This window comes from Lynx rufus, unplaced genomic scaffold, assembly GCF_022079265.1.
Source record: "Lynx rufus isolate CCGP_SWC_20201006 ecotype Redwood Valley unplaced genomic scaffold, mLynRuf1.p SCAF_9, whole genome shotgun sequence".
Lineage (NCBI taxonomy): Eukaryota > Metazoa > Chordata > Mammalia > Carnivora > Felidae > Lynx > Lynx rufus.
The window spans coordinates 9579504-9604628 of NW_025814897.1; the positions used below are offsets into that span (position 1 = coordinate 9579504).

Below are 25125 nucleotides of genomic sequence, written 5' to 3' on the forward strand. Positions count from 1 at the left end.
TGGGTCAAAATAAACCCAAAGCAGAAAAAAAAAAAATCCAATGAAAGACAACTTTCTGGAGTTTTTATTTTAAAAGGGCAAGAAAATGTGTCCAAGAGGCCATTGTTTCTGAGAAAAGTTTATTACCTCGTCATGGATTCCGCCAACTAAGCTGTCTGCCCAGTGCTGACAATGGGGTTAGCCAGCAGATGACAGCCCCTGTCAGGAGATGAACGCCCCCAGCAACAGCTGTGCTCCAGCACCAGCCAGTTTGGAGGCCCCCCAGCCAGAAAATATCCGTTGAAATTAAACCCAGTGGTACTTCTGGCTGAGCTTCTAGAAGCCCCCAGGAAGGTGCCTGAGAAGAAGGCTGTGGTCCCACACAATGATGGCTCTTTATAAGACACGGAAGAACCACGTGTGGCACTGAGCGAGGACCCCGCCCCCACGGGGCTTCAGTGAGTTTTGGTTCGCACACAGCGAGCACCACGGAGGGTCCACACGTGGGAAGGCGCAATCAGAGGTATTAACCCTCCCGATTATAAGAGCTCGGCTTTCCTTGCAAGTATCCTCAAGGAGAGCCACAAAACCACCAATCGAAGCAATTATTGCTCTTAAGTTTATTCTCCTTCTTAATAACCAAGTAATCTGAAGCTCAGTGGTTCCTTAGTCCTCCTTCTCCCCACCCAACCTTCTCCTCCCCCTCCCCCCACCGCAACACATGCCCACACACACACACACACACACACACACACACACACACAACGTTCCCCTCCCTCCTCTGTCCCTCAACCCACCCACTCTGCTGTTGATTTTTCTCCCCCGGGACACCACCCCCACCACCTAACTGAGCCCCAGGCCTTGGGACTCTGCTGCCTAGACTGTAAATCTGGCCAGCGCAGAGAACAGCAAACAAAGAATCAACTGTGAGAACTGACAGCTCACGGACTTGGGCAGTGGGTCTGCAAGGCCACCCCATACACCTCAAAATGACAGAGGGCAGGGCGGCACTGGCCCCAAGACAGCTCAGCTGGGCTGCTGCTCCAATGAACAAAATGAGGCAGAAATAAAAGCACCTGGGACATGGGTTTGCAACACTGGCGTCAATATTACCACAAAAATCTCTATAATTCCTTCTCAGATAGGAACAGAAATGGAAAAAAAAATGAAGGAAGGAGGAAGGGAGGAAGGGGTTCGGGGGAGGGAGGAAAGGAGAAAGAGAGGAAGGGAGGAGGGGGAAGCGAGGAGGGGGGAGGGAGGAAGGCAGGGAAGGAGGGGAGAGGGAGAAAAGGAGGAAGAAGGCAGGAAGGCAAGGGGGAAGAAGGGAGGAGGAGGGAGGGAGGGAGGAAGGAAAGCCAATTATTCTGGTTGAGGGTGGAAAGTGTAGTTGTGAGACAGCTACTCCAAACAGGTGTGAATCTGAGGCTCAATCCCAGGCTCAGTGTAAAATCCCAGGCTCGGGGAGCAGGACTCTCCGGGCGAGCAGGCCCTAAAAGCCTTCCACCGAGAGCGTGTGGTTGAGCGCGTAGGCGTCGCCATCCTCTTCCTCCAAAAGCAGCTTGTCGATGGTCAGGGAGTTGATGGCCCTCCTGGGGTCTTCCGTGTCCTGAAGGACCGGCTCGGGGATGGAGATGGGAAGCTGGACGAACTGGGGCCCGGGCAGGGCTGGGGCCGGAGGCTGGTACTGCAGGGTGGAGGCGGGCAGTGTGGACAGGGGCTGCGGCCATGGGAAATAGGTGAGGGGCGCCTGGTGCTCCGGGCCCTCCAGCTGGGGCCCCACGGTGGGCGCGGCCGCTCCTCTGGTCTGTGATGGGGAAGACAAGGGACCGAGGGTTAGCAGCCCCGGGGGGATCCGCTCGTCCGTCCGCGCTCATCCTGCTCCCGGTGGAGAGCTCTCCGGCCCCCTCAACTTGGCCCCCGCCTGCGCTCTCAGCCCAGGGGGTGGGGGGGTGGGGGGCTCCATTTCCACCTGCTCGGTGTCTCCCCCCAAGGAGAAGCCGGGCAAACTTCAGCTGCATCCCCGCCCCTGACTCTCACTAGCTACAAGTCCTGGCTCCCACCACCTCCCCCCGCCTCCATTTTTCTCTTCTGTGGGGTCCCTTACGAGCAGGACTGACATCGCAGGGCCGAGCTGATTGGAGACGCTTTTCCAGATTTTATTGCATATGAATTCCATCCTAATTTCAGAGATATTAAATTGTGGAGGCGGGGGGGGGCGGACGCACATCTTAAAAACTGGTGAAAATACAGCATGTTAACGAGACTGCCCCCTGGGTAGCAGCTGTACCCCCAGGCGGCCGCTGTCACGCCTGGACACACACGGTGTGTGGTCCGCCCTGAGGTCCGCCCACACGGTGCCACTCATCTCCCACGTGCTCGGGACCGACCCAGACGCTGGGGGAACACGGTGCCTGCCACATCCTCATCCTCCTCTGTCTCTGAGCTGGGCCCCCGTGGCTGTCCCCGGCCGTTCTCGCAGGTGCCCTGCAAACGATGCCCCTCACGTGGGCAACAACCACACTATAAAGGTCACTTTATAAAACCACACTTGAGGTCAGGCCTGCAAGAGAGGCAGGGCCTGGATTCCGACCATCTCCCGCAGCTGAGGCAGCAGGGACGGGGAGGAGGATCTCTGCGTGAAATGATGTGAGAGAGGCTGAAGTCTCCCCCGACCGCCCCTGGGAACAGAGTCATTTAGAAAAGAGATTATGTCGGTCCCCTGGGAATCTTACTACAATGCCCGTTTTGGTACAAGAGGTCTGGAGTAGGGCCCGGGATTCCGCATGTCCCATCAGATCCTTGGTGACGCCAGGGTGGCTGGTCCGGGGACCGTAGCTCGAGTAGCGAGGCTTTAGGGTGTTTTTCTATAGAATGACAGAGCTGGGAAGGGTCTCAGAGGCCTTCCAGCCTCCCAGCAAAGCCCGACTGTTTCCAGCATTTCAAAATTCCCACGGAAATCCTACTTTGTGGAGTCAGAAACCGGGGACTGCAGGTTTCTTTGCTCAGGGATAGAATTCCACCAACCCCGGGCTTTAACAGGTCTTATCTCCTGCTAATCAGGGGTGCTGACTAGTAGCTCTCACCAGCTTTGATGCGTTAATTTACAAAGCGGCAAAACAAACAAATTATTTCTTAATAAATACGGTCTGTTTGATACACAGAGCCTTTCAAGGTAGGAGGTGGGGATAATGAAAGGATAAATAATGAGAGAAATCCTTGGGATGGAAATGACTGAGAACCATTACGTCCACCGCTTCCCGCCCCCACCAAAGGCCCCCGATATGGAAATGAGTTGCTTGGGAAAGATGTTGAATTCACTCCTCTAGCCACCATCATCCATGCCCACAACCGGTTTGCAGAGTAGCCAGGTAGGGTTGGGGGAGGAGAGCTCTTGTGGGCCCTTGCCTGGATGGTGATGAAAGGGCAGGTGCAACAGCATGACACTGAACCCTTGAGGGAAACGGGTGGGGGGAGGTGGGGAAGCAAAGCCAGTTCCACCTCAACGTGGGCTTTGCAGGTACTCCTGAGGCCCCAACTCGCACCCCCAGAGTGTTCCCTGATCTGATATAGCTACACCCATAGACAGTTCCCTGTAGCCGGATATAGCTACACCCATAGACTTTTCCTCCTCCGAATGCTTAGGGGATTCCCATTCCTTTGCTCAAACAGATACCATTCACATAAAACCACTTCTCTTCCTTTGTGTCTGGGGGAGCAGGTCCTTTCTTTCCCATCGGGCACTCGAAGGCAGCCCTTGGTTAATGTTGCTGGCCGACTTTGAGACAATCATAATGTAACATTTATTGAGTGTTTTCTGTATGCCAGGAACTGTGTTAAGTCCTCCACGGGCATCATCCCGATTGAGCCTGACATCAGCCCTCTTGTTAATATACCTATTTCACAGATGAGGACACCGGGGCTCAGAGAAATTAAGTTACTCAGTCCAGGATCACATAGCTAGTAAGGGACAAGGATTTGAACCCAAGCAATCTGATGCTAGAGTCAGGACTCAACAAATTACCCTGTAGGTGGGTCTGACTTCATCAAAAGTAGTTTTCTGAAAAGTCATGTCACCTGTTGCAAATCCCACTATGAGGTGACCGATCAGCCTCTAAGTCAGCGGAATAGAAAGAGAGCCCTGGTGTGGCGCAAGGCCCCAGTCAGACCTCACCTGATACCCCCATTCACTGAAAACCGAAACTTGCAACCAAGACCTTCTGCTTTGGGGGCAGCACGGGGAGATTTAGGGCAGAAGGGCCGGAGAACATCCCCACCCCAAAGAGCACAACGTACGACAAGGGAGGCCATCCGCCTTCTTTGTGGAAGGTCAATGGGAAGAGCAGGCCTCCCTGCGGGACAGGAAGGGCTTGAAGACTCAGTTATCCTGAGAATCAGTAGCAAGAACGATCAGGGGTCAGGAAGTCAGCCCAGGTTCCAAAGGGTGTCCTTGGTGCAGCAATGCTTTTGTGTGACGTACCGTGACATTGGTGATGAGCGGCTGGGAGGCGTAGGTCAGCACGGAGGAGGGCCCCACCACCGTGTAGCTCGGGCACATGGGCTGCACGTACATGTCAGCCGAGTAGGGGCAGCTGACAGCTTCGTGGGACACGTACTCCGTGTAGGGTGTCCACGGGGCCAGGGGTTGGAGGGTGGCCGGGGCCGGCTGGGAGAGCCAGCCGGCACACAGGGCCCCCTCCTCTGTCACTGTGGAAGCGGAGACCTCCATGTCAAGGCAGGGAGGACCTGTGGGAAGAAGGAAATTACAGAGTTGCAGGTGTGGCCCAGACGAGGGGCCTGGAGGGGACCAGGGCTGTGGGGGGCTCTTACCCACTGTGGTGTAGGTAGCCAGGGGCTGATGGGGCAGCACCACCTAGAGGGAGGAGAGACTAGGATCAGTGTTCAGCTCTCTCCATCTGGCCCTCTGCAGAAAACTTGCCCAGAGGGCCCCAGGGGAGGAAAGTATACGTTGGGGGGTGATGGGGGGGAATCTTCCTCCTGAGACCAAAACATCCATGTCATGTCCCAGCCGTCACCACCTATACTTATGGGGGATGCGTGTTTCCGTTTAGCAAGAAGCCTGTGCACGTAGGGAACTGGCCTCGTCGTCTTCCCAAGGGGACACCCAGCTCACGCCAGGACGTGTGAGTCATCCGCTCACTCAGGCCCCCGGCATTGGCTTTGTTCACCGGGGCCAGCCCATGGCCCCAGTCCTCCTTGGTCTACCCAGGGATCACTGACCTGTTCTCCCCTAAGCCCATTCCTCAGCAGCTGTACCTGGCAACGTGTTGCCTTTGTGGCCTCGCTGAGCCTCGCCTAGAGCCAGGGCCCCTTTGGACACCCCACCCCACCACACGCGCACACTCGGGCCGCAGCGGCCCCCTCACCGCCGTAGGTGTGACAGCCGTCCCGCTGCTGGCATGGCCTCGTTTCCTCCGGAGCAGTTCCTTCACTGGCTCCTTCACACGGACGCCCTGGTATGGCCGGGGTGGAGCCGGGACCTGTTCTGGTGCCGAGGCTGTGAAAAACAATGTCGCCGCTGCTCATCGGCCTCTCAGACGAGCCCCCACCCCAGCGTATGCTCCCCTCTTCTCAAGGGTCTGCCGGCTCACCTCAGCTGTGCCTGAGCAGGGAGGACCCGGGAGACTTCCTAGACAATTTCCCCCGGTATTGCCACTCCTCCTGCCCCAGACCGTCTATAGCTCCCTTCTGCCTCACCAGTTCAGTCCTGTAAACTTAACGTACAACTGAAAGTCCTGGGCTGCGTCAGCTCAACCCATTTTCCGACCACTTTGCACACTAAGGACTAATAAGCCCTGACTCTGGCCAGAAGGTCTACTCAGCCTTCTCTGGTTTCCTGCTTGTCTCCTCTCCTCACCTTTACTTGAGATTTCCAGATTCACGCTCACACTTCTCAGCTTCCTGATTTGCCCTGGCTCAAGACTAGTGCAACCCTCCTGGTGGCCCACGGCTGCCCACAGAAGTGGCTTCATCCTCCAGCCTCTTAGACAGGCCTGGTTAGTGCTCATCATAGGGGGCAGCAGAGGACGGCAAAAGAGCAGGGACGCCGAGTCGGATGGCACAGGCCTCGAAATCTGCCCCTGCCACATTCTAGCTATGTGATCCTGGGCAAGTTACTAAACCTCTCTGTGCCATTTCTTACCAAACGAATGTCATAAGGGGTCGCTGACCTAGTAAATGGGGAGCACAGTATATGCTTACTATAAAACAGGTACAGAGCAAGCATTTAATACATTTGCAATCTGCTATATAATAATTAGTAATCCTTCGGTGTAAATTTCGTATGCCCCTAACCGGATGATAAGCTTCTCAAGATGAGATACTATACCTTCTTTCTCTATATCTTCCCAAGTAGCATGTCCACAGCGAGCTCACTAAGGGATTTGCTGATTAACCGGTTGGATGATTATTTGGAATGTGCTGCCATTCATCCCCCCCCACCCCCTGCCTTCCCCTCTCCTGGACCCATAGAATGGGCTGCAGTGAACGGTTCCTGGATTCTCCGTGGCTCCCAGGGCAGAGGACCAATACCCACTGGTGATCCACACACCGGGAGCCAGAGAGTGTCCAGCCCTGCTGTAGAGAGAAGGCTCCCTGTGCCCTTTGTCATCAAAGCTGGGAAACCAAAGCACTGAGCTGGAACCGGGCACTTCCTGGCCAGGGAGAGCAAGCCAGAAGCAGTCATGGCTGGGCACTGACCATCTGCCCTCCCAGACAGCCCACAGTCTAGGGCCCTGGGCCTTTGGAGGGCAGGCCTGGGTCAGCCAAGAATAGTGAGTAGCCCTGGCCCTGGGGACTCACCCAGGGAGCCCGTTATCATCCACTGATAAGGGTCCCAGGGACCTGGACTCTGAATCAAAAGCCTGGAAGCCTAGGTATCTATTAAACCCGGAACCATAGTGCTACCTGGCTGAACTTTGCTCAGTAAATACCCAACTGATAAGAACTCATGCCTGACCCGGCACCAGACCTCCATCCATGCTCCAGGCACACACGCAGTTGGCCTTGAAGCCCAGCAGGTAGAGAGGCAGCAGGGGGAGGGAAAGGGGTGTCCAAGAGCCCCGGGGACACATAATACAGAGAACCCCAGACTCAGATGCATCCATGGGGCCTCCTCACCCGGCCAGGTAGCAGAATTGACCAGGGAGTGGTACGCAGTGCAGATACCCAGGCCCTGCTTCCAGGTAGTTCCGATTCTGGGGGGTTGATGTGGGCCTAGGAATCTACATTTTAAAAGTCTTTCGGGTGATTCTGAAGCTCTGCTGGGGTTAGCATCACTGATAACCACCCCTAATCGAATACCAGAGTTTCCCTCTAACGTCCTGATAGATAAATTATCCTCTTTTTAATTCCACCCCCACCCCCGACCCCGCCCCATCGTAACAAGGAGTCTCAACTGATACTCATTCATTCTTCCAACTATCCCTGGGCACTGGGAATACAGCACTGAGCAAGATAGCTATGGCCCCTGCCCACATGCATCTTGCATCTAGTGGGAGAGACATGCAATGAAACAGTTACAACCGACATAAAATCAGACTGAAACTAGAGTGTGGAGCAGAGAGATCCAGCCCCATACCAGTGCCCCAGCACTACCTGGGCACCATCACCTTCGTAAAAGCAGCATTAACAACAGACTTGAGAGCCAAAAATACCTGTATGCAAAACTGGGCTGTCGCTTATTGGTGGCAAGGTCTCGGATGATTTATTTAACACCCCTGGGCCTCAATAACCCACATCTCACACAGTAGTTGTGAGGATTCCCTGCAATAATACGCCAGAGGTTCTCAAAGCCATGGCCAGGGCCAGCTATGGTAGATGCTACTTTCCTTCCCCTCCCTCCACCCATTTCCACCTTCCTCTGGGGAGCTTCAGTGTCAGGAAGCTCTATCCTCTTGCTTGACCGGCCGCATGGTAACAAGCGCCATTTTGCCTGGCATTGCCTTCTGATGAAACTCGCCGTTCAGAATCCATTGACAGCCTTCTCACCTCTGCAAATGAAGATCATAATGGCACATACCTGGTAGGCTTGAGAATTCCAGGTAAATGCTTGCAACAGAGCGTGTGCTCAGCAAGCATTAAATACATGTGAGCTAATAGTATCAGCAGGAGTCGTATCCCTTTCCAGCATCGGAAGGCAGATACCAGGTCCCCTGTAGTCTGAATGCATATCCGTTCTTCCAGCTATTTCTTAATGACATGTTCTGAATCCTTCTAACCCTCCTTCTGGGTGCCTCACTCCTACAAGGGTTCCTTGTGCCACTTTCTCTCATGATCAGTGATGCCCAGCATTGGCCACAGACCCCAGGTGGGGCCCCACATGGCAGCAAACAGGGGCGCCTGCCCTCCCACACTCTGTTCACTCATTCTCAGTCACCCACAGTGGCTTTATTCGCGCCCATATCAGACCACACTTGTCTGCAGCTGGGTTTCCAGCTATTCTTAGGCACGAGTGCAGCCTGAGGCATTGCACACTCGGAAGAAACTCAGGGGACAGGGTTATTTGGGGGTCTAAGCACGGTGGCCACACTCTTAATTCAGCTGAGGGGCAAGAAAGGCTCCATCCCACGTGCTCACATCTCAGTCCAGACCAAAGACAGGTATACGGCTAACCCTCTCTGATTTGCATGTACGCTTGTGGGGAAGGGCCCAGAGGACTCCCCACCCGCTCCCTCCCAGGAAGTGGACACATCGAACACTTGGCTGCAAAGGGGCCAGCTGGGCATTTCCAGGATCTTGTCAAGGGAGGGCTTCCTGCCTCCTGTTGTTTTTGAATCAATGAACAAAGAGGGCTTGGGGGAGGTGCTGTGAGCCGAGGGCATCACCCTCTGATGTCTGGACTTCCTTAGAAGCCACAGTGTCAACAGGTGTGCCCTGGCACAAGGACCATATGGAGAGCAGTTTGTAAGTCCCCACCTCTTCCTAGTGCAAAACTCCCAGAGCTCTCAAGGACCTGCTGCCTCCCCACCTATCAGCCCACAACCAGCTGCCAAGGAATCCAGGAACTGACTGCCAGTGCGCATGTTCGAGTGCTCGAGGGTGCTTCAGCCCGTGTCTTTGCAAAGTGACCGTGAAATACCAGAATCAGAAGCCTCAGGACAATTCCCCAAGGACCCCAGTGGCCAAGCCTATTTGCAAAGCCAAAACCTGCAGTTAGTCCTTTTCACACCAACCTTTGTAAAGCAACAATAAAGGTTTCTAATTCTGCGGTAAACACTGTACCCCCCCCCCCACACACACCGCCACCAGCCTGAGAAACCAGCATAAAAATTTGGAAGAGGTAAAGAAATTTGTCTGAAATCGAGATTGCTTTGCCTTGGGGGCGTGGGGATCCCTGAACGGAGCCACTTTAAAACAACTAGACTAGAATACTGAGAAGAACATTTTTAAGATTCTTAAAATAATTTCTTAATAATAAATAAGAGACAAAGAAAAGAAAGCAGGAGATCAAAATGATGCTACCCGGTCCAGTTTCCCAGAGTAGAGTTGACCAGAAGTGTTAGGAGTCCCCTGACCAAACGGCAGCTTGTCCTGAAAGCCTGAAGCCTCCTCACCATTTCTCCTGTGGTCGAAGGCCCGTTAAGTCTCCTGGGAGCAGCCAAGTGTCCGTCACTGAGAAAAATCTTTCCACCTAAACATGAGCCTCTTGGCCTTTGCTGGGAATCTCCTTTCCTCAGGGCGAGTAACGTTCAGCCATGTTGCTTCCCACCACTGGAAGTCAGTCGCCAGTGGAGTTTGGGGGAAAAAAACAAAACAAAACAAAACACAACACCAAAAACCCCACAAAACTCGTTTACAGAAAAACCTATAACTTTGGCCCCAGGGAGGGCTTTCCTTTTCCAAAATAAGCGATGAAAAAAATCTGAAGGTATAAAAAGTCAGCAGAAGACATTTCAGTTCCCCCTGCCACACAGCCGGCCAGGCTCCACGTCACAAAAATAAGAGCCCTGCAGCTGTCGTTCCACTGGAGGGCACAGACCATGACAGATCAAGCCGACGGGTCACTTCCGGCAGTGCTCTGTCTGCCTGCGGGCATCGTGTGTGTTCGCCCCGAGCTTAGGAAGCATATGGATGCTACTCATTTAAATAAACACGGCCCTCCAGTTCCCTGAAGAAGGGATAATAAATATCACCGAGGACATATGCAAAATTGTCAGCACTTGTTTATTTAATCGCCCCGTGTAAACCACATTCACGCCACAGTGAGGAAGCTAAGGAGATAGGTCCCTCCTCATGGCTCCTGGTGGAGCTCACACCCGGGCGTTTGTCACTGTAACTTCTCCTCCAGTCAGCTTTCAGAGAGCCTTCATCAGCCAGGTGCTACCTAGAACGGTGTCGAGGGTCCTCTTGAAAGAAGACGCTTCTCCTAGCCGCCGTCCTGTTACAGATTTCTTGCGAGCCACCAGGGCCAGGCAGTAAGTTCAACAGCAGATAGGACCGCTGCTGTAAGGGCTAGTTGGGATCCAGGGTAAGCCTACATTTCTACCATCAAGGAACCCGGAAGAGGAACCCATCTCGCTCATGTCGACTATCTACCTCGCTGAAAGTGCTTTCCATTTACAACTGACTGGTTGAACCTCCCTCCTGCAGCCACACAAGGCCATTTTGAAAGACAAAACCTTCCTAGCCCAGAAGGACACATGACACACTATTGATCACTCCAAGTAACCTCGGTAAACATTATTCTCTTTTGCTGTTGAACCTTCAGTATTATTTTTTTTAAAGATCCACTAAGGAGAAATACAAATAATTTTCTCTTCACTTGTAGCAAAACCAAAAACAAATATGTGAACAATAGGAATTCAAGCCCAGGGCTAACAAACTTGTCCTAGCTTCTAAGTGAAAACAAAGTCATAAAAGTTGCTGACACTTTTCACTTTAACGTAAAGAAGTTTGTTTGTGTTCTCTGCCTAAGGTAGTTGAGGGCGCCTGGGAAAGTTTAGCTCATGTGGCTAAAGGATTATCCACATCCTTAATTGAAACACTAATGTGAATGTTCCTCTTCTGGTGAAGATCTGAGTCAAAGTTTTCAAATTTGTTCTTTCCATTCATGGACAATGGCTGAGTTTTTTCCAAACAGGAAGCAAGAACTTGGGCTTTGGCCAAAGATTGGACTTGACACGCTACAGAAAAGCTTTCCCGCCCAATTTACACTGGATTGCTGTTTACCTTTTTTTTTTTTTTTTAATGGACTCCAACAAAGAGATTTCATGCGCATGTAAATGTGGGCTTTCCACTCACTGGTGTTTGAACTGAAAGGGCTCTGCTGCTAGGAGGTATCACCACGTCACTCATACGTTCTAGCAATCTGGATAACACGCAGGGCAGAGGCGGAAAAAGATAGATGGACAAAAAATGCCTTTGAAGGTGTTTAGAAGATATGAGAAAGTAGAACCTCAACCGAATTACAGTCTGGTGTTGCTTGTAAGGCTGCTGAGGCAGCCGAAAAGGAGTAAGTCGTGGCATCTTGATGTGTAGACTGGTACGTCTCCACCAGGAGAGCTCCAAGATGGCAGCTGATCTTGGGCTCTCTGGCCTCATCAGAGAAGGAAAGGGAAAAGTAGTGACATTTCCTCTCTCTTTGTCTCCATTCTAAGAGGCATACTTCCATCAGCCCCACAGAGGCAGGTCACTGGGAAAGGATGAAGGAGAGCCACAGACCTGGGCGGGCCAAAAGGACCTAGAGCTGACGACCTGAGAGAGCCAGGGAAGGCTCCTAAAGTACATCTGGGGTGACCACAGAGGTTTGTTCAGTCTTAGAAAGCACAGAGTCCCTGACCAAAGGGGTCTAGGGGCCGAGTGATCCCTGTTGAAGGGAAGCCCCAGTCAGCCTGGAATGAATACCCAGGGTCACCACACTGCTCTCAGGTTATGTTAGGCTTAAGCAGAGAGCTAGTTTTCCTGCAGTCTGCTCTCTTCCACCAGGTTCCTGCATGAGGTGTTCCCATTCCACAGCCTCAATATTACCTGGACTGTCCCAAAGTTCTGGATGTCCCACTCCATGACCTTGGGAGAGGTCAGCCAAAAGGCTGCTAGTGCCAGAGCCTTCAGACTCTCTTCATGGGCACCGCTGCGGAGACATCCTTCCCCCGAAGACTCTCAGGGCCTTCCACACCATACGTCCATCCTCCCTCCAAACCTCCAGCAGAACAAGCAGACCACGCAAGGCTCTTGGGTTGCTCTCTCTACTCCCAGAGACAGTGTCTGTGTTCTGCCTCTTCTTTGTGGAGACTCGGGCCTGTGTTTCCTGGTCGTGAGCTTAGCCCCCAGGAACTCAGAAATCACCATGCTCACCTTTGCACACAATGTTCTGTGACTCACACAGCCTTGACACAAATGATTTCAAGTGTGGCCTCACCGCAACTCCTGAAATAGGCAGGGTCGGTCTCCCTCTCACCCTCCTTTCCACTGATGAGGAACACGATGCCCAGAGATGTTAAGTGGCTTGCCCAAGTCCACACTCGTAAATAGCTTTGTCATCAGCTAAACCCAGGACCTCTGATTCCAAGCACAGTCCATTTCTGCCTCATCACCTGCCTGTCCTCTGCCTGGGCAAGTCCACTTATCTCTCTGGGTAACCCTGGAGGTCAGTCACCAAATGTCCCCTGCCAGGTTCTGACCCTCATTCCTCTCGTTGGAGTCTGGGATTGGACCACCCTGATCCAGTCTCCTTTGACTGCCAATTTCCCCAAGAAATAGTGTTTCCCATCTGAGACGTGAAAAAGAAGTCCATGAGAAGCTTACCAGCAGTGTGCTCACATGAGTGACGAGAACTGAGAGGCCCAAACAATTCCCCGCAAAGTTTTATTTTTGGTATTTTCGACTGAAATGACAGTGGATAGGTCCACCTGAGAAACCAGCTGCATCTGCCTGTCTCTTACAGAAACCCGGCTCACCAGAGCAGAAAGTGCTCCCATCTGAGATACACTGGGTCCCAGTGCAGAGGACAAGACTAGGAGAGCCCTGAACAAATACTCACTAAGCAGAGTAAACCAGGTCCCAACCATCATGGAGCTCACCGTCTAGTCTAGTGGGATATCGACATTAATTGAATAAATGCACAAGCTAGAATTACAAACAATGACAGAGCTGCAAGTGCCTCACAGTTGAAGTGTTTTAGCTTGTTTGGCTGGTTTCCACCACCACTTTATTCTTACTTGGACTTACTTAAGCAGCAAAGGGGGGTCCCCAGTCTGTAGGGGCTGTATAAAGGGGACAGTGCAAGAGGCATGGTTGTTCTCCTTCTGAGGCAGAGAAACTAGTCTGGGGTCAGGCTCAGCCCACACCATGAATGTAAGTCCTGCCCAAGACACACAAAGTAGTTCCAGATGTTCAGGGTCCACCCCCAGCCTAGGGGTCCTGGATGAACTCCAAAGATGTTACACCAGCTGGTCTTATCCTATCTTGGCTGATTAGCCCATGGAAGGCCCGTCCTAGGAACTCAGACTCTGAGATAGAAATTGGCTGGCTCCAGAGGTTCTATATCTCAAATCTAACTTCCTGAGATTCATATTTGCAGGAGCTTTTGAGTCAGGATACAACTGCTCCCAGTGAAGTAAAAATCCACTTCCATCTAAGGGTGGACTTTTCTCAGTGGGGAGGGGAAGAAGCATCTAACGGAACCCTAAAATCCTTGGCCTTGAAAAGTGGCATGATGCTGTTGGGACTCAAGCAGACCTAGTTTGGAAAGCCTACTACATAGCTTATCACTGTGTCACCCTTGCCAAATCATTTAACATGTATGTGCTTCAGTTTCCCTATTTGCTGAATGAGAGTAATGATATCCATCTCGTGGGATTATCATGAGGATTGGATGAAATTAACACAGTTAAGCACCTAGTACATAACAGGTGTTCAACAAATGGCTATTTCTCCTGTGACCTCAGCCCCTCGCTCATCAGGGAAGTAGCTAATCCTTGTGTGGTGATTCTAACTTCTCTTGTCTTGCTACGTCCTGATACTGAATGTCTCTATCCTCAACACACCCAGAGCGTCTGTGGCCAGCAAGGCCTGTCTCAACCTGCCTTCATTGTGCTCCTGGAAGTCATCCCTCAGGTATCTGGGCCTGGTGTCTCCAAGCAGCAGGAGAGCCATGCTTAGGAGACAGGGGGGGCAAAGATGCTGCAGAGAGACTGGTCAAAGACTGCAACTGAAAACAGAACAAGCCTGGACAGGGGACATCAAAATCCTAGCATTGGTCTCTCTTAAAGGTACCATGAGCTGAGCAGAAGGATGCCTTTATGTCTTTCTTCAGAAGCCAGTAGAGGAGTACGTTTGTGGTAGATTTAAATTTTTAAAGAATGCCAGGAAGGAGCACCTGGGAGATTTCTGAGAGACAGACAGAGTAAGATGGCATGTCCTTGTCCTGACCTCAGATACAGCCCCTCAAGGAATTTCCGTGTATCTCCCAAAGGACAGAGACAGAGCCATGACTGAGACCATGGTCATGGTACTTCTCCACAGGGCCAGAAATCTAGGAGCACATATCCCATATGGGTTGGAAACATGGCAGTGTGAATGGGAAGGCTCTTCGGTGGTCAGGGAGGGAAGTTTTATCACCTATTAGAGCAAGGCAGACTTCCAGTTGACATACTGAGAGCATTGCCTTAGGATTATCAAGAGAAACAGGAATCAGAATGGGGAGAGAGAGGGTCTACACTGAGAGCACAAGACCATAACGGGGATGAGCCAACCCAAGGTGTCTACCCAAATTTTGTAGCAAGGTAGCACCAAAGTGAAGAGACTGAGCAGAGGAGACAGATATATCTTTCCTTACTAGATTACGACCTGGAGGCTGAATCTAGAATTGACAGTCTGATCAAGAACAGGAAAAACCTATGGTCAGGCAGCTAGAGGAGAAGAAATCCAATGGTTTGTTCATTGATTTAAATAATATCTAGTTTGAGATTTTCCAGACCAAAGAGATTAAGGAAATCAAATTTTCCCAAGACCACTTCCCTGGAGGAAGACTCTTCAGACCCAACACCAGCTGTACATTTGGGGTCAGATCCAAATGCTCCAACCCCAAGGCCTGGGGCAGAGCCCCTGTGAGTGAAATTAGACCTTATAATTGATTCACGATGTGAGGTATAACTGCCAGTCAAGATGAGCTTTTTTGCCAAATCTCTGGTTTACTAACCATGCCTCATGACGTGGGGCATTCCCTCATGAAGTTGCTAGAATAGCAAGCCAGGGAGAGGAGTCACCAGGTCAATCTTTGAGGAACAGATGCCCTTCTTTGTTCACAAGATACCCACATAGACTGAAAATATGACCTTCACAGTTTCAGAGCTTAATGGAGACCAATACAACATGCTTCACAGTGACTCACTTTGCTTTGGGAGTGTAGCCTTCACCCTGGAAGTATTTAACCCAAGGACTTATGACCAGCTATGAGGAATCTTGCTGAATGAGTGGAGGATGGGTCCAGGTCATGGTTGTCCAGCTATGACCTAAAGAACTTTGGAATACAGTGAAGGCACCCGGAGTGGCCAACAACGGGAAGGAAGTAGGAGAGTCTGGGGGTGAATAAGCAGTCAGAGCTTCAATATCCTCCCCAAATGGCTCCATTTTTATTTCTGTATTGGAGTTCTGCAGTAGGTTTGGTTTGAATAAAGAGGTTTGTGCCAAAAAAAAAAAAAAAAAATGTTGTAAACACCAGCCTACACATCCTCGGATTTTCTTCCTAATGCTCACATGTTATATCCCTCATAGGCTTCTTCCTCGCCCAAGTTCTAAACAAGAAGTCTGACTATCGTTTTATCATTTATTCTCGAAGATCCATATCCAATGCCACATGCTTCAGGATACCTTCCCTGATTCCATCCTCCACTCCCCACTGCTGAAGATAACTTATTTCATCGCTTGATTTCCCTACTAGGAATAATTCCATTATTGGGTGGATGTCCCCACACAAAGGATGACACACGGGTGATTGATTTTCCTTCCATGCCTTTCTTTCCTGAATTGGTGTTGCTTTCATCCAGCATTCGAACTTTCAACTCTCTTGTCTCCCTTTTTTTTTTTCTCTCTTTTCTATCTCCCCAGCATTTCTCAGTCCTGGAAATTTATAACAATCTTTGTATATTTGCTTCCTACCTTCCAATTAAATATATGAGTCTTTCTAGAGGATTAAAGAGGAATGCAGCTTTTCTCACGTGTGGTCAGATCCTTTTTGGTCCCAACACCTGGTCTGAGAATATCTCTGGTTTATACCTCTTTGGCTGCCTGTTTTCCCAGAAAGTGATACTGATGAAACCATTACTAAGAAAGGCAGCACACTGGTGTTTCAGTTTTCGGTATCATTGTGCCATTTCTTGAAAAATTCAAGGGTCATTCTCCTGACGGCTAGATTATAAACACCTCAGTCCAATTTTGTGAATTAAAAAAAAACAAACACAATCGGTCAGTCAGTATGAGCCCGCCGCCTGATGAGGCGTGATTGAAAATTGTGGCCCAAGTTCCAAGTTTGGTCACAGAATGGCCAGCTTCACCATCGGCCTTAGCCCTGATCACTAGCCCCACCACAAGTTACAAGACTGGAAATGTGCCGCCCTGCTATTTCACAAGAAATGCAGAACTCAGAGGCCACACAAATTACGATCTATAATTAGCCGCATCAGCTTTGTTCTCAGACGTAGAGCGAGAGGGAGCGGGAAATTAAGAATAGTAACTAATATTTATTATTGAGCATTGACTTAATGCAAAGCACAGTAGTAAACACGTACCACAGCCTGTGAGGTAAGAGCTACAGCCCCATTATATACTTAAGGAAATGGCAACAAAGTGAGGCATAAACCTGGGACTCAAACTCAGATCTGTCTGCACTAGAGGCTAAACTTTAAACCGCTAACGGCATAGAAAGAACAGAGATGGCACTCTGATTCCAAATAAACCCCTACTCTCTAGATGTTGCTTTCCACACCACACCACACGCGTGTGTGAACGGACAGCCTGACTCTTCCAAAGTCTAGATAGTTCAAAAAGAAGGCAGTGCCGACGAGGCAGAAGCTTGGGTCCCAGCTCAGGCTGCCACACAGCTCTTCATCAGTGCTGCCCGGAAAACAGATGGGCTGCACGTTGGCAGGAGGGGGAGATTCTGGGTCACTCTCTCCGCGTTGAGCCCTCCCATTGCAGCTGAAATGTGTGCAAAGAGCCCGGTGCGGGAGGTAAGGAAGCAAAGACCTTATTTCTTTCAGTGAGTTAGATGAAACGCACGCATCAGAATGAGGGCGTGAAGTATGAACATCAGTCTGCCAGCTGCCGTACTTGATTTTTGCCATCGGGTGTCCATTCCTTTATCTCACGCGGAAGGCCTGTGCCTTTACCAAGAGCACCCTTCTGAGCCCCGGGAGTGAGCCGAGCCCTGTGGCGGGGACACAGGACAGCTTTGTAAGACAATATTCAGCGTGAGTTACTAACCTAATCTTTAAGCTCAGATTTTCTCATCCAGGAAATGGAGCTTGAAACAGAACCTGCCTCTCGGAGTTTCTCTGAGGATTAAGTGAGATAATACATCCAAAGTGTGGCAAAGACTGGCCACTGCCACACCCAACATCAGCCTTATCCTTTCTGACTTAAGCACCCTACACGATGGGGGGCGGGGGAGTTGTTTTTTTTTTTCTTTTTTCTTCTTCTTCTGTGTCCAAAACACAGAGGTGGTGGCTGGAGTTAAAGTGGCACAACCACAAAGCAACTTTGACAAAAGTTGCATGCCAAGGACAACAGACCGGAAAGACAGAAGTAGCCAGAGGTGTCGCTGGGACCGTAGAGTCTGCATACCGTCCTGCACAGCCTGCTGTGGACTTGCTCAGTGTGACAGAGCGAATGCCGCTGTCTTATTCAAATCCACGTTGTTTCAGGTCTCCTCACTAGCAACCAAATGTAATCAGTCTGATGCGACAGAACATGTGACACAGTGCAAGGCACCAAGTAAGTACTCCATGCCCCATAGCTGGTACGTACCCCTGTGAACAGGATGGAACGTGTCCTGCCCACGGCACTGCAATGTCCGAAGGAATATTAGAAGCCGTCCCCTGTAACCTCCAGCTCAGTCGTTCTCACCTTGACTGCACATGAGAATTGCCTGGGAAGGTTTGAAAATCTAATGCCCAGGGCAATTTAATGAGAACCCTCGGGTTGGGACCTGGGCATTAGGAATTCTTGAATTCCCCAGAGCATTCCAATGCGTAGCCAAGGTTGAAAAGCACTGCTCTGTGCAGATGGGAGCATGCCTTCTACTAAATTAAAGACTTGGGTTTGAAAACATGTATTTATTTGGTATGAGCATTCATAAAAGCTCAGAAATTACAGCTAGAAAAAGAAGATGAAGTCAAGTTCACTCTCCCTGCTCTTAGCCAGGAAAGGGCAAGTACCATTTTATAGCTGGAACACTTGAAAAATAAGGTGCTTAGGTGGCTTGCCTGTAACCCCACACCTAATTACCTGTAGATTGGAAAGTAAACTCCACGTCTCCTGTCTGCAAGAACAGTGCTTTGTCCATGGGGCGCCTGGGTGGTTCAGTCGGTTAAGTGTCCAACTTCAGCTCAGGTTATGATCTCGCCGCTCGTGAGTTTGAGCCCCACATAGGGCTCTGTGCTGACAGCTCACAGCCTGGAGCCTGCTTCAGATTCTGTGTCTCCCTCTCTCTCTCTGCCCCTCCCCCACTCACGCTCTGTCTCTCTCTCTCTCTCTCTCTCTCAAATAAATGAAAACATAAAAAAAAAAAAAAACTTTAAAGAACAATGCTTTGGCCACACCATCACACAACCAGGACAAGAAGATTCCAGAGAAAGCCTCTCTATCCCAGGCAAGCCCACTCTCCTCAAGCATTTGTTCTACAAAAATGATTAAACTAGAATGTTGCCAGGTACTTTATAAATGTGAAACTTACGTTAATAATCTTAATTAACCAACCTTGACTTGGTTGGCTCAAAGTCAGAAACTGGTGACATCTTCATCAGTAGGCAAATAAACTTCTTTAGAAAGAAATCAGAAGGAGGAAAGAACCTAATACCTTTATTTTGTAATGGGAAGGTTTAAAAGCAAAAATTTACAGAACTTCTAAGCTAATTAAATGTCCAGGTATTTAGCTAATAAGTGTAGTCAACCTTGGTTCTTTTTGTTCCTTAAAACAGAACGGATTTACCGACTTAAACTGGAGGAGAGATTTCCAAACCTCTGACTTGGGAACTTTCTGGGTATAGAGAAAAACAGAGTTGGCATTTTTCTTTAGTGAATACGGGGAGAAGGAAGTGTCCACCTTGAAAGATTACTCTTCTTACCAGTTAATCTGTGTGCTTGGTAGATGTTTGTCACTTACTTTACTTCCTTCTGTGCATGTGACTTTGTGTCTGTCTTTTAGACCCTACTTGTCCTTATCAACAAGAACCACTGAATCAACAACATAAACTTGGTAAGAAGTAAAGGTGCTTACTAAGTGGGCAAAGGTTGTAACCCAATAGAAATGTTAGAGGTACTGCACAGACCTACATTACTTCTTGTTACCAGTTTGACTGAGTTCCCGCAAGAGATAGACTTCCAAACAGTAGATGACTACTATAGGCGTTTCTTATGTTTTACTGAATTTTCACTTCCCTTTAAAAATTGGCTATTTTGGAGGGCCTGGGTGACTCAGTCAGTTGAGCATCCAACTTTGGCTCAGGTCATGATCTCAAGGCTTGCGGGTTCGAGTGCCGTGTCGTACTCTGTGCTGACAGCTCAGCCTGGAGTCTGCTTCAGATTCTCTGTCTCCTTCTCTCTCTGCTCCTCCCCTGCTTGTGCTCTCTCTCAAAAATAAATAAACATTAAAAAACATTGGCTACAGGGGTGCCTGGGCGGCTCAGTTGGTTAAGCATCAGACTTCGGTTCAGGTCATGATCTCACAGTTTGTGGGTTGGAGCCTCACATCGGGTTCTGTGCTGACAGCTCAGAGCCTGAAGCCTGCTTCGGATTCTTGTCTCCTCTCTCCGCCCCTCCCCTGCTCATGCTCTGTTTCTCTCTGTCTCTCAAAAATAAATGTCAAGAAAAAAATTTTTTCTAATTGGCTATTTAGTGGAACCCTGGAGTAAAATCCAGAGTTCTACATGAATGACAATTTTGACACCCTAATGTATCTATTTGTGAACCTGTGCTCTGTTGAAGTTGTCGGAAAGCAAAGGCACATTCATGCCATAATAGTTTAATAACCATTTCCTGTTCGTAAAGTGCCTCCCTGGGCACCACAGCAAAGAAACACCAAGGCCATGTCTATGGGGTATCAAGGCAACTAGCCAGTTCAAAGAAAATCAGGCAGCCTGCCTTTTATTATCGTGTAAACCTTCCCTTACACAAAGAACAACAAGAAAAAGCAGTTATGTGACTCATTCATTTTGTAACAAATGGTGTTGAGTTTATTATACACGGTTCCATAGCTTTCAAGGAAGAAGTCAATCAAATCAAATTTCAGCATTATGCAAATCGCTTAATCAATTGACTGCAAATTTTACCTCCCACTGGCGCTGGCATTGTGTGACCCCAGGACGCAGAGAAACCTAAGGAAAAGAGTATCTAAAGTATGAACCAAATCATTTTAGTTCAGAGGTCAGCAAACTATTTTCTGTAAAGGACCAGATAGTAAATACTGTAGGCTTTGTAGGTCATATGGCACCTACTCAACTCTTTCGTTGTAACAAAAGCAGCCCAACAATATGTGAATAGACACGGCTATGCTCTGATAAAATTTTATTTGCAAAAACAGTTAGTGGGACCCATGTGGCACTAAGGCTGTGGTTTGCAGATCCCTGATTTAGACCCGCGAAAAATTGTTTGAAAGATGCTGTCACTCAAGAATATTTTGGTGATGTCTTTTTAACTCTGCTAGTCAAATTGTGGAAAAGGAGAGACAGGAAGGAATTTAGCATAACCCTGATCCTTCCAGATGGACACAAGGGAGATATCCCAGGACAGCACATACTCTCTCTCACCACGCTCAGGAGACTTGATAACACTACGTACATTCCCTACTTTAGCTCTGACAGAAGCCTTGTAAGGCAGGCATTAAAATTCCCATTTTCCAGATTTTTAAGAATCTGAGAAGGTTGAATAATTAAGCTGCCGAGCCAACTTTCAAACCCAGACCTGCCTCACCCCATCGCTTCTGCTGTTTCTACTGCCCTGTAGCCAGTTGGCCTTAACAAGGACCTCTCATTGGGGTGGATGTGAATTCATACCCACTCGGGACCTGTAGGACGAAGTGCAGAGCCCAGAAGGGAATCTGCAGGTGCCGTGACTTCTTTATCTAACCGGCCAGTCAAGCAAAGCTCAGATCCATGGATGAGACTCGAAGATTTCCACTTCTGTGTGTCAGCATTTCCGAGCTGATCTGAACCAGAGTCTGTGTTCACATTTCGTTCACAAACAGGGATCATGGGCCAGGCAGGGAGGAGGCAACATTGACAAAGTGGATGTTTTCTTAACCCTTTCCAGAACCCCCTAGTACAGTCATTTCAGATCATGGCCCGAGGGTGTTTTCTGAAAAAAGAAAGTGCCTTTTCAGCACTCTTGGTGTCTGATTTCAAACTCTGCCCTTCCATCAGGTGATTCTAAGTGGGCTGACAATGCTGCCCTGTTTTTACCGGTTTCCCCACAGAATCTAGTCACCTATGACCCCTCAGTGTCCTGGAAGAAGGTTTTACTTGAATCCAGGGTAAGGGGTCCGGTGCCCAGGGCCTTTCTTAATTTCCTTTAAGGTGCCAAAGGACACTTAAAGAGAATTTGGATTGTATGCATCCGAACCTGTAACACCATTCACTCCACTAATTCTGCTGAGGAGTTTACAATACAGTCTCCCTAAGGATGCGGCTTTGCTGGACCTGACCAACCTCTGGGGTGTCAGCAAGAAACATGCCTCCAGCATCCCCTTAAAAAGCAAAACAAACAAACAAACAAACAAACAAAAAAACCACTGCTAATATCACAAGAGGAATTAGAGAAGGAAAAATGCAGTGTATAACCAAAAAGGGGGAATATGGCGGCTCATGAACGCAGGAAAGCAACCCGTATCCCAGACACTGAAGGCAAACGACAGCGATCAACAATATGGTGGCATCTCAGCTCACCAAGGTAAGGGTAGCTCTGAGGAATAGGTAGTATTTTTACCCCATTTTACATATGAGAAACCTAAAACTTGAAAGAAAGAAAGAAAGAAAGAAAGAAAGAAAGAAAGAAAGGAAGAAAGAAAGAAAAGAAAGAAAGAAAAGAAAAAAAGAAAGAAAGAAAGAAAGAAAGAAAGAAAGAAAGAAAGAAAGAAAGAAAGAAAGAAAAGGAAAATGACTTACTCTGAATAGGTAGGAACCAAGGCAGAAGTCCCCCAAAGGCTCGTATAAAATCCACCAATTCAGCTCTAAGCGTAAGGGCTTATGGACGCTCAGCGCTTCCAGTAAAGACAATAATGCCTGCCTCGGCTGCATAGCTGTCCCGTGGGGCCGGCTGCCGTTACCTCCGCAGGTCAGGGTCTTCCTTCACGTAACTGTGCACACCACCCCTATCAGCATACCTCTAATTGCTGTGGAAGGATTCCATAGCTCTCAAGCCCAAATGGAAGTTCATCTCTTTTTATTAAAAAAAAAAAAAAAAATTGCATCTTGCTAGTATCAACGATGAGACCTCGCAGTCTGAGAGATTTTGAAATCACTCCTCCAAATTATACATTAACAAGTTCAATTCCAGAGAATTTACACAAGTAACAAAGGAGAACACTGAGTTGGTGATAAAGGACTCTAAGTTACGTTTTCATCGATGAAGGTGTATTTTCAGAACTTCAAGGCCTCCAGGAGAATATCTTTGTGTAAAATAAACAAAGACTCCCCAATGTATCATCTTCTGTAAATCTAGATTCTCTTATATGAAGTTTGCTTGCAGTAGGGTGTACATGAATTTGTTAAAAGGCATTGTAAAGACCCAAGCACCTTGGAAAAGACAGAGTGATTTTTTTTTTGGTAATATTTCTCTCTTGAGGTAGCACAGAACTGAGCCCCGGTAAGGTTCAAGTCTCATGAGGCTGTTGAGTTGACTTTGTTATTTCAAGAAAGGAATGTTGTAGATAATCTCTGTATGATTTCCATTATTAATAACAGGAGTCTCTGTTTGATCCCACATAATGGAAAGTAAAGTTCACAGTTGTTCCATCCGACCCCAGGGATAAACATTAAGGTTAAAGATAAACCCGCTGCCCCTTTGCACTGGGACACACGGGCCTCGCCACCAAGGCGCGGAGAAGAGTGACTTAGGCAGGACAGCGGAGCGAGTGGAGGCACGCCTGACCAAAGCCAAGTTTCCACATTGTCCCAGGGCACGCACGCAAACAAATCACGCCTTCGGCAGAAACCTAAGTCACTCAGACAGCAACAGGCCCGAGGAATTGAACCCCAGGCCACAGGGCAGCCGTGGATGAAAAACAAAGCCAATCATGTGAAGGACCCCACGGCCTTCCCCTCTCGGCCCCAAACCAATGTCACAGTTGGCTCTTCTGTTGTGTGAATCATGAACTGCCCTTTCCTCACCACAGTGATTCATGCCTCGCAGCGGAGACACGATGAGCTGTCCCACCTTGGAACACTAGTTCGTTCCCCTCCAGCCTGGAAAATCAGCATCACCTCTGCCAGGTCGCTTTCTCCACCGGGCTCCGTCGCCCACCTGGCCCCTGCGCCCCCCTGGCTGGGGACGGGCACCCCCGGTGCCTCCATCGCCACCACCCCCTCGCCCGTCCCCGGGTGGGCTCGCCGGTGAAGCCCCGGCCCCTGCCCGTGCTTGCACGGCTCTGACAGCCACGGTCAAACCACTTACGTTTCTGCCAGAGCATGGCCTGTGACAGGATGTTGCCTTTTCTCTTTGAAGCAGACAGTTTGGCTGCTTTCACGTGAGACCTGGGTGTGCTCTCCTCCAGTGTAGCCACCGCCTGCTCAGAGGCTGTTTCCTCGGCTTTTTAAAGGCCCGAGTCCCCGCTGCGCGGGGGCACAGCGTCGTCACATCCTCCCACCTCAGGTACCCGGGCGCTTTTTCTGTAGCAGGGCCGCCCGTCACCCCACTGTGCGCTCCCTCGGAGGCCCACCGGCCACAGACCCGCAGAGCCAGCCAGCTGGATCTGAACAACAACACAGCACAGAAGGCCGCGTCCTGATGACCGGGGTCGTCAGAGTGTGGTGCGGTGCACGGTGAGCGTGAAAATGTCTGTGCGTGCGAGCTGAACGAGCATGTGTGTCAGTCCTGGACCTCTCCACACCCACGAGGAGCCCAAAAGACCCCTGGAAAACTCTGGGTTTTCTGGGGCGCCCCTTCAGGCTTCTACGCCACAGGCATGTTAGCAGGACTCGGTCCGCCATGGGCCCTGCTCAACGGGAAATGCAATTCCCAGGGGCCGCTGGTTCTCAACACAGGAGGAAACACCTGTAGTCTCTTCAAGCCTCACTAAACAACCTCCTCATTCTTTTAATACTGCTTTTCTGTTTATTCCATTTTGAAACACAACAGCCCCTCCCTTGCCCCCCGGCCATGACCAAAATGGCGAGGCCTAATCATGCTTAAATATGGGAGACGCTGGTTCCCGGGGTCCATACGCCCGTGGAGAAAAAGGCCAACTCGCTTAGGGAAGAGAGGAGAGGACACCCATGCTGTTTAACCAGAGCTGGTAACTGAAAGGGAACGTGCAGGTACAATATGAGCGGGGCCTCTTTCCTAGTACCCACCCACCTGTTAGCATGAAGCTTCTCAAAGGAAAAGTCACGAGGCTCACCACCTGAGAGCGTACAAGTAGCAGGCCACGGACTCCCTCCAGTTTGGAAGCCTCCCGCCTCTCTGCATCTGAATTCACATGCTCAGGCCCCCGTGACCCAGGTTTTGGGATTAAGACCCTCTGACGAAGGTCCCCCAGGGCAGGTCTGGGGCCTTGCCCCCTATGCTACCTCAGAGCCATCTGACACAACTTTGTCCACTGGAAACAGAGGCACATCCATCCGGCCCAGCTCAGTCATGGGAGAGGTGGGCTCCCGGGGAGGCTGTGCCACTCCCTGCGTCCTCTCCACCAAGTCACGTAACACTGAGTCTAAGTTTTCCTTGTTTATAAAATTACGAAGCAGTTCTCTGAATGTCCCC

General features: G+C 49.8%; 1 protein-coding gene across 1 annotated transcript; it reads right to left on the reverse strand.

Moving 5' to 3' along the window:
• Nucleotides 1–1255: 1255 nt before the first annotated feature.
• On the reverse strand, nt 1256–24012 carry POU2AF1 (POU class 2 homeobox associating factor 1). The gene is made up of 5 exons (XM_047071189.1): nt 23821–24012; nt 5364–5494; nt 4807–4849; nt 4457–4722; nt 1256–1783 (listed from the first exon to the last, which is right to left on the reverse strand). Exons 1-5 carry the CDS (start codon nt 23834–23836, stop codon nt 1469–1471), a joined length of 771 nt encoding a protein of 256 aa, XP_046927145.1. The 5' UTR covers nt 23837–24012; the 3' UTR covers nt 1256–1468.
• Between the last annotated feature and the right edge of the window lie 1113 nt (nt 24013–25125).